Genomic DNA, 12347 nt, shown 5'->3' with positions numbered 1-12347 from the left:
TCCGAGCCTCCTGCATGCCATGAAACAGCTGATTGGGAAGTGCGGGGAGGGAGGGGGAGGTGCTGATCAGTGGGGCTGCCGATAGGCAGGAGGCACTGGGAGCAGGGGGCGGGAGTGGATGGAGGGGCTGATGACATATTACTGTGGCTCTTTGGCAATGTACATTGGTAAATTCTGGCTCCTTCTCAGGCTCAGGTTGGCCCCCTCTGATTTAGTTGGTGTTGGTCCTGCTTTGACCAGGGGATTGGACTAGATGACCTCCTGAGGTCTCTTCCAACCCTAATATTCTATGATCCTAAGGGCAGGAGGAGGGGTTGGTCCCACTTCCCCCACTTGCGTGGCCTCCACTGAGGCCGGTGGAGGAAGGGTGTTCCTGGGTACCTTGCTTGGACCCTTAGTCAGAACCGGGGGGCGTGTGGGACATTGTCACCGACCTCTCGGACACTCCTGACACAGACAGCAGTATGAGGTTCTCTGTCACCTGGAGAACGCCCCATGGATTCCAAAACAGCCATGAGGCGAGCCATACACTGGCTCGTGGCCCTGGGGGACCCCCCAGATTTGGCTGGGCGCACCTGGCCCAACTGGTCCACTACCTCCTCCTACTCTGAGCCCTAGGAGGAATTTGCATTGGAGACCACTGTGGTACCAATGTAGCCTTGAAGTCTTCTTCGTGGCCGGTTATCCTGACATCTACAGAGGGGGACCAGTGCCAGGGATCCGGGTCCTGTAACTGTCTGCTTGGGGACCAGTGACTGAGCTCAGCAGATCAGCGACTGTAACGTGGCGATCCACGCCTAGAGCTCTGAGATCGGTGTAGTGAGTTCAGTGACCAAGAACAGGATGGCAAGGAGCGCTGCCTCGATCCATGTGACCAATGTCACAAGTCCAACAATCTGTGCCTCAGTGCCGGGGATGGGCCTCGCACTGGCCCAGATGGGGTCCCTCACCCTGAGGACAGATCTCTCCCTTCTGGTGACCCATGCCATTCTGGGGATTGGTAGTGCGCTGTGGCCCTGCGTCGGCCATCAGGAGAGCAATGCCATCCCATGGGGGACCGGTGCCAAAAGTCCCCCGAACAGTGTTGGGAACTTCGGTCAGTTATGGGCAGGTTGAAAGCACGTCCTGGGGGATTGTCACTTTGACGTCGACCGCCATGGTGCCGGGGAGCAATACTGCACAGATGGAGACCATGACACAGGTCCCAGTGGCAGCTTCCCCCTGGAAATGATTACATCTAGGTGGGGCGTTGGTGGCACCAGAAAAGATATGTTGTCTTTTGCAGTCTGGAAGGCCTCCAGCATGGACAGGACTTCCAGGTGCGGGGACCTCTGCCACTATCTGGGGTGGCTGGTGGGTCTCTTGGAGGGCCTAACTGGCAACACAGGTGCCTGGCTGGCCTCTGGAGACTTGTGCCCCCTGCAAGGGCCTATGCTCATCTCTGGACTTTCCTTTTCCCCACACAGAATGTCGGGGAATGCCCTCACCCAGCATGCTTCCTCTGCTTCTTACCTGGTTCCGGGGACTGGGACCCGGCCAGAGGTGCACTTCACACTGATGCCACCCTTCTCGGTGCAGTGTCAGATTTTGCTGGTTCAGAGACCGGCGCAAGGTCCGACTCCATGAGGAGTGCTCTCAGCCTTATGTCCAGCTCATTTTTTGCGACATTTATTGCTAATATGGGCTTCTCCCAAACATTTCAAGCAACTTTAATGGGGGTCGCTGATCAGCATGGGCTTTCTACAGCCATCACAAGGCTTGAAGCCCAGGGACCAGAGTATGCCCTATCTCTGGGCTAAGTCCCAAAGGGGACTATCTAACTTATCTACAATTCTAATTCGCTAGTCGTTAAAAAAAAGAAACTACTTATCTCAATTATTTACAACAGTAAAGAGAAAAAACCACTGGGTAAGCGCTTGCTGAAGCAAGGAGATCTTCCAGTATCGTCACTGGCGATAAGGAACTGAGGAATGGAGGAGACTGGCAGCACCCCTTACATTGGCGCATATGCACACCACTCCAGAGTGCACTAGAGCCAGACCCCTACAGATACCACGGAGGGAGAAACTTCCAGCACCAGTGCATGTGGTGAGCACACACCCCTAACATGGAATAGACATGAGCAATCACTCAAAGAGGAACAGTGAAATTCCACCTTGAGGAAACATGTTATATTAACCCAAGGTTTATCCTGTGTTCCAGACACACACAGTCCCAAATTTGCAGGCTGGCAGATCAAAAAAACTACAGTGTGCTTTTTGATGGAATGGAATTCCACAGGTTCCATCAAATCATAACTTATGTTCAGTTAAAATTCAGTCTCAAACGTTTACTAAAAATAGTGAGATTTACTTCAGTTATTTGATGACCGATCTGTAAGTCGTTCATGTACAAGATCTGACATCAGCGACATGCAGAAAAGTGTGCTTCGCTGGAACATACATCAACTTTTCTGTTTTACCACCAACTGTGTCAAGCTCTTCCATCCTCAAATGATTCCTTTCCTCTTCCATTAGTTCACAATCCACCAAGACCCATCATAATGCATGATCAACTTACCCCCAGATAGCTCTGACTGCAGAGATCCGGACTGAAGGAGGTTGGGTCTCATGTAGACCACTGACTGTGGCCTGCAGAAATTGCTGGATTAATTCTGGAGACATAGCAACTGTGAAGCGACTGGCAGCCCAAAGAGCACGACCAAGCAGAAAAGGAGACACTGAAAGAAGACAGAATAAATGTGAATTTTAAGAAATCTAGAACTATTGCTATTCCCCCCCACCCGCAGCAAAACCCTGCCATCTCAAAAAATGCAATATTTGTCTGATATACTAATAGAGAAAGTTTCTCTATATGATAAAGAAGGCTTACAAGCAGGACCACCAAATGTCTTCCCTGTGGACTGAATCCAGCCTGCATGACAGAATAGGAAGAAACAGAGGTTACACACCTGTAACTAGATCCCTATCTGTATTATAGGTGTGGGTATGCATGTGCTTCATGCACCTGAGACTAGAACATACTGAGAGTAGTGTTCATTGGTTCACACCTCTGTGCTCAGCACCAAGGGTACAAGGAGAAGTGAGGACCAACAACCTCTCCAGTTCCTTCTCTACTGCAAATCTAATCATGATGCAACACAGAGGAGAAGGAGGGTGGGTGGTGGAATACAAACAGGGACCACACATCTTGAAGAACCTCCGATTACAGGAAAGTAACCTCCATTTCTTCGAGTTCTGGTACTTAAGCGTATTCCATGCAAGGGTGACTGGCAAACAGTACTCAAATAGGAGGTGTGTGCACAGATGCAGCTGCTACAGATGTCTGTAATGCTGTGATTCTAAAGACTGTATTGGCAGAAGAGGCTTGGTCCAAAGCATAATGCTTTGTGAAAGTGTGGATGAACTCCAGGTTACTGTCTTACATCATATGCACTTTTCAAAGAGATGCTACTGAAGTTGCCTGCGCTCTAGTGAAATAGGCCCTCTCCCTGTCTGGAGGAGGGAGTTGCACCAACTGATAGCAAAGGAGGATACAGACATATATCCACTTAGAGAGCTTCTGAGCAGATACTGCTTGTCCCTGTGCTCATTCTGCTACAGTAACAAACAGCTTAGGCGATTTTCTGACTGGTTTAGTTTTCTGCAGGTGGAACACCAATGCTTGTCTGACATCTTATATCACTTCCCTGATATCTGTTGGAAGACTAATACAACAAATCATAATATGTCCTGTAATGTTGTTAGCATGTATAGGGTACAACTTTCTGATACGCTGGAGGGTAGGGATAGGATACAGAGGGACCTAGACAAATTAGAGGATTGGGCCAAAAGAAATCTGATGAGGTTCAACAAGGACATGTGTAGAGTCCTGCACTTAGGACAGAGAATCCCATGCACCGCTACAGACTAGGGACCGAATGGCTAGGCAGCAGTTCTGTAGAAAAGGATCTAGGGGTTACAGTGGACGAGAAGCTGGATATGAGTCAACAGGGTTCCCTTGTTGCCAAGAAGGCCAATGGCATTTTGGGATGTATAAGTAGGGGCATTGCCAGCAGATCGAGGGACGTGATCGTTCCCCTCTATACGACATTGTTGAGGCCTCATCTGGAGAACTGTGTCCAGTTTTGGGCCTCACACTACAAGAAGGATGTGAAAAACTTGGAAAACGTCCAGCGGAGGCAACAAAAATGATTAGGGGCCTGGAACACATGACTTATGAGGAGAGGCTGAGGGAACCGGGATTGTTTAGTCTGCGGAAGAGAAGAATGAGGGTGGATTTGATAGCTGCTTTCAACTATCTGAAGGGGGGCTCCAAAGAGGATGGATCTAGACTGTTCTCAGTGATATCAGATGACAGAATGAGGATTAATGGTCTCAAGTTGCAGTGGGGGAGGTTTAGGTTGGATATTAGGAAAAACTTTTTCACTAGGAGGGTGGTGAAGCACTGGAATGCGTTACCTCGGGAAGTGGTGGAATCGCTGTCTTTGGAAATTTTTGAGGTCAGGCTTGATAAAGCCCTGTCTGGGATGATTTAGTTGGGGATTGTCCTGCTTTGAGCAGGGGTTGGGCTAGATGACTTCCTGATGTTCCGTCCAACCCTGATATTCTGTGATTCAGAAAGTTGAGGAAACAACAAGGGGGTCATCCATTTTGGATCTCGTTTTGATCAACAGGGATGAATTAGTTGTGAATGCAAAGGTGGCCGGGAACTTGGGAAGAAGTGATCATGATCCAATAGAATTCAAGATCCTAAGGAAAGGAGGACATGAGAACAGCAAAACAAGGCCACTGGACTTCAAAAGGGCAGATTTCAACCGTATGACTAGCTAAGACATCACAGACAATAAAGGGAAAGAGATGCAGATTGGGATAAGTAAAGAACACGTCAGATCTTCTGACCAATTTGAATGAATTCAAATCAGTGGGGCTGAATACTATTCACCATGAGGGTACTGAAGGAATTAGCTGAAGAAATCTTGGAGCCACTGGCGATAATATTTGCCAACTAATGGATGACAGGAGAGGTCCTGGAAGACCGAAGAAGGGCTAACATGGTGTCCATCTTTAAAAATGGGTAAAAGGAAGAGCCAGGGAACTAAAGGCAAGTCAGCCTGACTTCAATACCTGGGAAGCTACTAGAGCAATTTATAAAACATTCAATTTGCAAATATCTGGAGGATGAAGTGATCACTAGCAGCCAGCATGGAATCACGCCAAACCGGCTTGATTTCCTTCTTTGACAAAGGAACTGGATAGGGGGAAACACAGTCAAACATAATATACCTGGACTTTAGCAATGCTTTTGACACCGTCCCACATTACAGTCTCATAAATAAGCTGGAGAAACGTGGGCTTGGTGGAACTATTATTATGTGGATACGTAATTGGTTAAACAACTGCATACAAAGAATGGAAGTAGGTCTCAAGTGGGGTTCCACAGGGATCTTTCTGGGTCTGGTGATGTTTAACATCTTTATTAATGACCTGAATGTAGGAATAGAGAGCATACTGATCAAATCTGCAGATGACACAAAGCGGGGGTGGGGGTTGGTGGTTTGCAAACACTTTGAAGGACAGAACTAAAATTCAAAGGGATCTCTTGATATATTGGAGAACTGGGCTACAGACAACAAAATGAAACCAAATGCACAAATACAGAATGGAGGAAAACTGGCTTGACAGCAGCACTGCTGAGAAGGATCTGAGAGTTTTGATGGATCACAACCTCAGCATAAATCAACAATGCAATGCTGTTTAAAAAAAGCAAATGTAATTTTAGGTTGCATTAACAGAGGCATAGCATGCAAGTCACAGGAGATGATAGTACCACTCTACTCAGCGCTGGTTAGGCCTCAGCTGGAGGACTGTGTCCAATTTTGTGTCTGTGGACTGTGTCCAATTATACCAATGTATATGATCCAGAGGAGAGCGACACAGAGGATCAAAGGGACGGAACGCAAGCCATATGAGCAAAGGCTGAAAGAAATGGGTAAGTTTAATCTGGAAAAGAGGAGATTAAAGGGGGATATGATAATGGTCTTCAAATACCTGAAAGACTGCCATAAAAAAGATGGAGAAAATTGTTCCCTCTTGCCACAGAGGACAAGAGGCAATAAATTCAAACTACAGCATAGCAGATATAGATTAAATCTCAGGGAAAACTTCCTAACTGTAAGAGCAGTAGGATAATGGAACAAACTGCCTAGGAAAGTTATGGAATCTCCTTTACTGGAGGTTTTCAAAAAGAGGCTGGATAGCCATCTGTCTTGGATGATTTAGACATAATAAATCCTGCACATTGGCAGCAGATTAGACTAGAGAACCCGTGCTGTCTCTTCTAATGTTATGGTTCTATGAAGTCCCCTCCCCTCACTGAAGGGAAGAGGCTTCCTGAAAAATACCAGTAAGAAAACTGATTGGTTTATGTGGAATTTGGAAATTACCTTCCAGATGAATTTCAGGTGGAGGCAAAGGATATCTTCTCTTATGAAATGTAATGTATGGTGCGTCAACCATGAGGGCCCCCAGCTCACCCACCACCCTCCAAGGCCTACATAACAGTAACCAGGAAGGTGACCATCATAGAAAGTTGGGACATTGAACTGTGGCCAACAGTTCAAAAGGTGGCCTGGAAAGGGCTGAAAGTATGATATTGAGATCCCACTTCAGCATTGGCTTCACTACTGGTGGGGAGTCCTAGTCAGACAGTTTAGGAATGTGTTTGTGACAGAGAAAGTAAAAATAGAATACTACGGAGGTGGAATGCACTGATTGCTTCTAGGTGGACCTGAAGTGAGCTAACAGAAAGACCTGATATCTTGAGTGTGAGGAGGTAGTCTAAAATTACAGAGATATCTACTAGCCCTGATAACTGGTTCTGTTCTGCCCAGGTACAGAAAAACCTCCGTTTGGCCAGAAAACATTTTCTGGTAAAATCCTTCCTGCTGTCATTAAGAATATTTTGAATGGCCTCCAATCACAAATGCTGTAGACTTGCTGGCCATTTAAATACCAAGTTGTGAGATGGAGAGTCCAGGTTGGGATCAATGTTCCCTCTAATTTATTACATCCATGTGTGGAATGAATTTTGTTATGTGCACCAATATGGAGGCGATGTGTAGCAGAGGTAGGGCTGAGGGCTGTGAGGGAATTTAGGTTGGGATGTCTAATCCAACCATTCTCCTGAGTTAGCAGATTTGGGGAGGACTAAATGCTGATGGGTTGGCAGTCACTACGTTCTAGATGAAGCTCTGACATAGATGAGGATTATCACAAAAATATTCATACTGTGGGATCTGTTTCTATCAGTGTTATCGTCAGTGCCGGTGGAAGGAAGCTCTGGCTTGCGGATGGACTAGGCGAATAAAACAAACACACACACACCCCGCTACAACTGCAACGATAAAACTAATGCAAGCAGAAAACCAAACAGCAGAGTGGAGACTATCAAGTTTATCATATTTATGAGGGAGACAGATGTACATAGAGGAGACTTTCAGAGACACAATAGAGCAGTCCCACCCCCAGTCCGACAGCTGTTAAGGATAATGAAAGTTTCAAGGAAGGAGAACATCAAGCTGGAGTGGAGGGAAACAATCCCATAGTTGGAACCCTCCTTCCAGATGATGTCATTGTATCCTCTTGCACTGAGGATACCCTCCCGGGGGAAGAAACTCCAGTTACTAGAAAGAGCAAGGTAATTCTAATGGGGGATTCTATTATTGAAAATATATGTCAGGAATGTGTACACTTGGTCCAAGGTCCAAAGGGAAGTGAGCAACAGACCTACTGACAGTCTCTGAGTGAGGCTAGAAAGGGAAAAGAACAGTAGTGATGTTAGGGTGGGGGTCTATTATAGACACCAAATCAGGATGAGGAAGTGGATGAGTCATTCTGCAAGCTGGTAACAAGATTAGTTAACACACATGGGCTAGTATTAATGGGGGTGTAATGTACCACTGGGGTACAACCTAGACTGTGGGACCGCTGAGTCCCCTTAAACTCTCCATCTAAGGGTACGGCTTCACCACCCACTGGATCGGAGGGTAGTGATCAATCTATCGGGGCTCGATTTATCATGTCTCATCTAGACGCGATAAATCAATCCCCGAATCAAAGCCTGTACTCCACCTTGGCAGGAGGAGTAAGCGGAGTCGATGGGGGAGCCGCCGCAGTTGACTCGCCGCCAGGAGGATGGCCAGGAAGTCAACTAAGATAAAGTTGCATATCTTAGTTCGAAACCCGCCCCCCGTCCCCCCCGACAGTATAGCCCAAGCCTTGGGCTGTCTCTCACAATGCTATGCTAGTGACAAGCAGCAAACTCCTCCAGCTATCAGGTTGCTGTGATCATTCATCCATCAACAGGTGGAGAGAGATACGCAGCTGAGTTGCATGAATGGTCTCTAAGCCACTCATGAATTATACCCAGGGAGACTCCAGCCAATTTCCCCTGGCCTTGAAGCCCAGTGAGGTATTATCTTTCACTGCTCAAGATATTCTCTTGAACAAGGCAAGCTCATTAATTAGCTAGCCACTTTATCAAAGGATAGTGGACATCTGAGCAGACTCCCCAAGCACCTGATGATTGAAAGAACCACATAGCAAATTGCCAGCTGGGCACAAAGGTTGCAGATCTCAGGAGACATCTAGACTAACTTATGTGCAGAGTGCTAGGGAGGAACGGTGGTCATGGTATATGCAAGTACTAATGACAGAAGAAAAGCTAGGGGAAAGGTCCTGAAGGCAAATTTAGGCTGCTAGATAAGAGATTAAAGGACCTCCATGATACAACTGTCTGAAATGTTTCTAATTCTATGCACAATGCCAGAAAGGCAGGGACTCAATGTGTGGATGAGACAATGGTGTAAGGAGGAGAGGTTTAAGTTTATTAGGAACTGGTGAACCTTTTGGGAAGTGAGGACCATATATAGCAAGGCCCTGAATCTCAGCATCATTCTGATCAAACCGATCTTAGTGATGGCGGGTGACACAGGCAATGTCCTGTGGAAGCCAGGTGTCAAGGATCGGAGGGAAGGAGCCTGTGCTCTGGGTTTCCTGCTGCACTTGCCAGCAAAACTCAACACAATTTAAAAACTGCAGGTCATCCCAAGGTTTTTGTTTGGATTTTTTTGTTTGCGTTTTCTTGATTGCTAACTTGTGAAATATGGTAAAAAAGATTCTATAGCAGTCAAGACAATAAGATAGTTAGACATTTGCAGGCAGCAAAGAAGACAAGGACATGGAATCACAGACCCCTCTATAGCCTTGGATATTAAGGAATGAAGAGGGAAAAGCTTGAGGCCACAGGGCCTTGTGCACTGCAACTAGTCTGTAAATAAGGCAGGTTGCTTCATGCTGAACAGGAGCACAAAGTCAGTAGATCAAACTCTGAATGCTCACAGGGAACAGATCAGCAGGGTAAAAAGGGAAAAGTCACTTTTCAGAAGAGCAGCACACTTAAAATGTGATCTGCATGGAAGGGAAGAATTCTTCCTAACCACAGCCCCACACAAGTTTCCCTTCCCAGCGTGACTGATGTTCTGAATCAGTCTATTTGAAAAGCAAAATTTCCCTAAAAAATTCTTAAAGAATGCACCCCAGGGAGTCCAGAGCTATTGGAGGCCCACAAAGACCAGGAATTCTCCCTTTCTGTGTTGCCCCAGATTTGAGGGGTGTGTGTACCCCACCCAGACTGTGATCAAGCTAATTGTAACCATATTATGTGCATTCAGCCTCCATGAATTATTAAAATACAACACCACATAGTATAGGATTAATTTGAAAGCAGGATTTTAGAGGCAAGGTCAAAAGTAGCTGTCAGTTTCTGCTAATCAGAATGGGAGGAGGGGAAAGAAAAAAGTCAACAGACTGAAAACCTTGGGTGACAAGAACCTTGAATTTGAGGACCTCTGATATAGAAGTACTATAATTAAGATTGTTAGGAATGTTTGTTGATAAGTAGTTTATTGAAAGTTAGGAAAAGTGATGATTTAGTAGGGGTCATTATGACCTATGTGTTTTGCAGAAGTTAGTTATAAAAGACTAGCTAATAGAGCGTATTTTGAAGCAGTCCTCTGAAACCATCTTGAGAGATGTTTTTCCTGACACCTTTTCTCCCCGGCAGGTGAGCAACTGGCCACTGCAAACCCGCTGTTAATTACAAAATACTATTCCCGATTTTAGGAAAATATTGCTTATGTCTGTGTGTGCTTAAATCTAATAAACTGCAGTTTTAGATAGAACACGCTGACTTGCATTAATCTTTTATCAGACGGAATTGCTTTGTTCCCATTGATTCATTCCAGGCAGTGGCAGGAATAAAACAATTTAGTTACCACTGCAGTGGATTCTTAAGACCCTGGGTAACACCTGGATCACAACTGCTTCCCTTCCTGCAGTAGCCCTGGAAGTAGATAGGATCTCCGCAGAGTCAAGTTGATTAAAGAGGGATGTAAAGAGCATGAATTGTATTGTTTTGTTAGAAAACAAAAAAAATCCAATATTATCCAATCCAAAAAGGGAAAAACTGATAGGCAAAGAAACATTTCTGGAAAAGAAACAAGGATAAAAACAGTTAGAAACACTACAGTAGCTGGCAGGGAGTTTCAGACTTCGTTGCTGAATTAAACCAAATTGAACTTGAAAGCAGAAAGTCATAACTAAGAGTCTGTCTCCATCCACTACTCTGGGCATCTAAAGCCATGTCTACGCCCAGAACTAACGGACAACAGCAAAAATGGTTCCCACCCTGCAAAACCAGAGCCAGAACTGGTAGTACTGTTTTAGTAAATTGCTTCAGTGCAGAGAAAACTTAAATGTGAATGTGATGGGGGCTCTGGGTGCCGAGCTGGGCCACCCCCATTGGCCCAGTGCAGGGTTGGTACACCCCATCACACTGTTGTCAGGTTTTCTTGCTAATACAGAGAGTTGCAGCAAGGTGTGCTCTGGTCCCCTGGCAGAGCCACGTAAACAAACAGTCTGTGGCCCCTGAGCCTCCGGGCTGGGACTGACGCCCAGAACTGGAGTCCTGGCCCCCTTCGACAAGACAGAACTATGATCAGTCTGTATCCACTAGTGGGGCAAAACCAACAAACAGTCTATGGCCCCTAAGCCTCCTGGCTGGGGTAGGTAGTAGCAATTGGGGGAATTGGCCCCCTGGGCAGAGCAAAACAGCTATCAGTCTATGGCCCCTTGGCCGGGCAAAACAACCAGTCTATAACCCCTACGCTTCTGGGCTGGGACGTAGAGCAGACGAGCAGACAAGCAGTCACGCCTGGTGGCCTATGGGGCTAGTAGGGAAACCCGGCCCTGCCCTCTTCACCCAGGTCCCTATGAAGCCAGAGAACTCCCACCTAGGTGTTCAGGCATCGGCTTCTACTACCTTCCCTGGGTCACTTCCTAACACAAGTTGTGTCCTGGGCATCTCCTCAGGTGGCAGCAGCTTGGCTTCTCCGTCAGTCTTCACAGTCAGCAAGTCACCTGCAGCACAATTCGGGTCCTCAGGCTCTACCACCTGGAGTGTCGCAGGCACCTCTGCAGGAACCTGCAGTACACGTCCTTTCTCCTCCACAGTCAGCCCTGACTGAGCTGGGCTGCCTTCTTTTATCTGGCTCTTCCATCTGGAGCATGCACAGCAGGGGAAACGGGGCATGGCCTTCTGGGCTCAAGTAATTGATCCATCCCACTGACCCAATGTGGGGTTGGTACACCCCGTCACAGTGAAATCAACACTATTGCTTATCTAGTCTCTCAAACTGCTCACTTCTCCAATAAGAGCCTGGCATATTTAACACAACACACACTTCAAACCAAGTAGGTCAAAATTACAGATTGACCTGTTTTCTTAAACATGAATCACTGGCAGTCCATTTTAACAATTCTTTACGCCTCCCTGGGAAAGTTAAGATGGGAAAGTGAGGAGATCCCCTGCATAGTACATAATCAGCTATTATTATTATTATTGGTTTGAATGGAGACCAAAACAGATTAATTTAAAACTAGATGTTACAGACCTCCTGGGATTATTTTAAAGTATTCAAAGGATGCTACTGACTTTTCTAACTCCTGGAGAGCTCCCCAAGATAGTATCCCTTCCACCCTCAGAGGATCCTACAAGTTCAGAGCCATCCACCTACACAGGAAGTTTCAACTGAAAGTAGACTGGCTTAGATTAAGCAAGTTTACATTGTGTGTGAAATGTGGCAGGGCATGCAAATACGATGCCCCTCTACCTGTGCAGTTTCCCCCAAATATTTCTGTGCAACAGTATTCCACCTTATCAACCATATCAGTTCCTCTACATACACTGAACACCTATATTTGGAAATGCTTTTCAATGGTTCTGGG

General features: G+C 46.3%; 1 protein-coding gene across 5 annotated transcripts in view; it reads right to left on the bottom strand.

Annotated features, from left to right (window-relative positions):
• IPO9 (importin 9) overlaps positions 1–12347 on the bottom strand; it is a 169755-nt gene that overhangs the window by 57534 nt on the left and 99874 nt on the right. For all 5 annotated transcript variants that reach the window (XM_075122089.1, XM_075122091.1, XM_075122090.1 and 2 more), the window contains exon 14: positions 2560–2719. In XM_075122089.1, coding sequence (XP_074978190.1) covers positions 2560–2719 — 160 coding nt within the window. The remainder of the gene's footprint in view (positions 1–2559; positions 2720–12347) is intronic.

The sequence above is a fragment of the Caretta caretta genome, chromosome 21, assembly GCF_965140235.1.
Source record: "Caretta caretta isolate rCarCar2 chromosome 21, rCarCar1.hap1, whole genome shotgun sequence".
NCBI lineage: Eukaryota > Metazoa > Chordata > Testudines > Cheloniidae > Caretta > Caretta caretta.
This window is presented reverse-complemented; position numbering and strand designations above follow the sequence as displayed.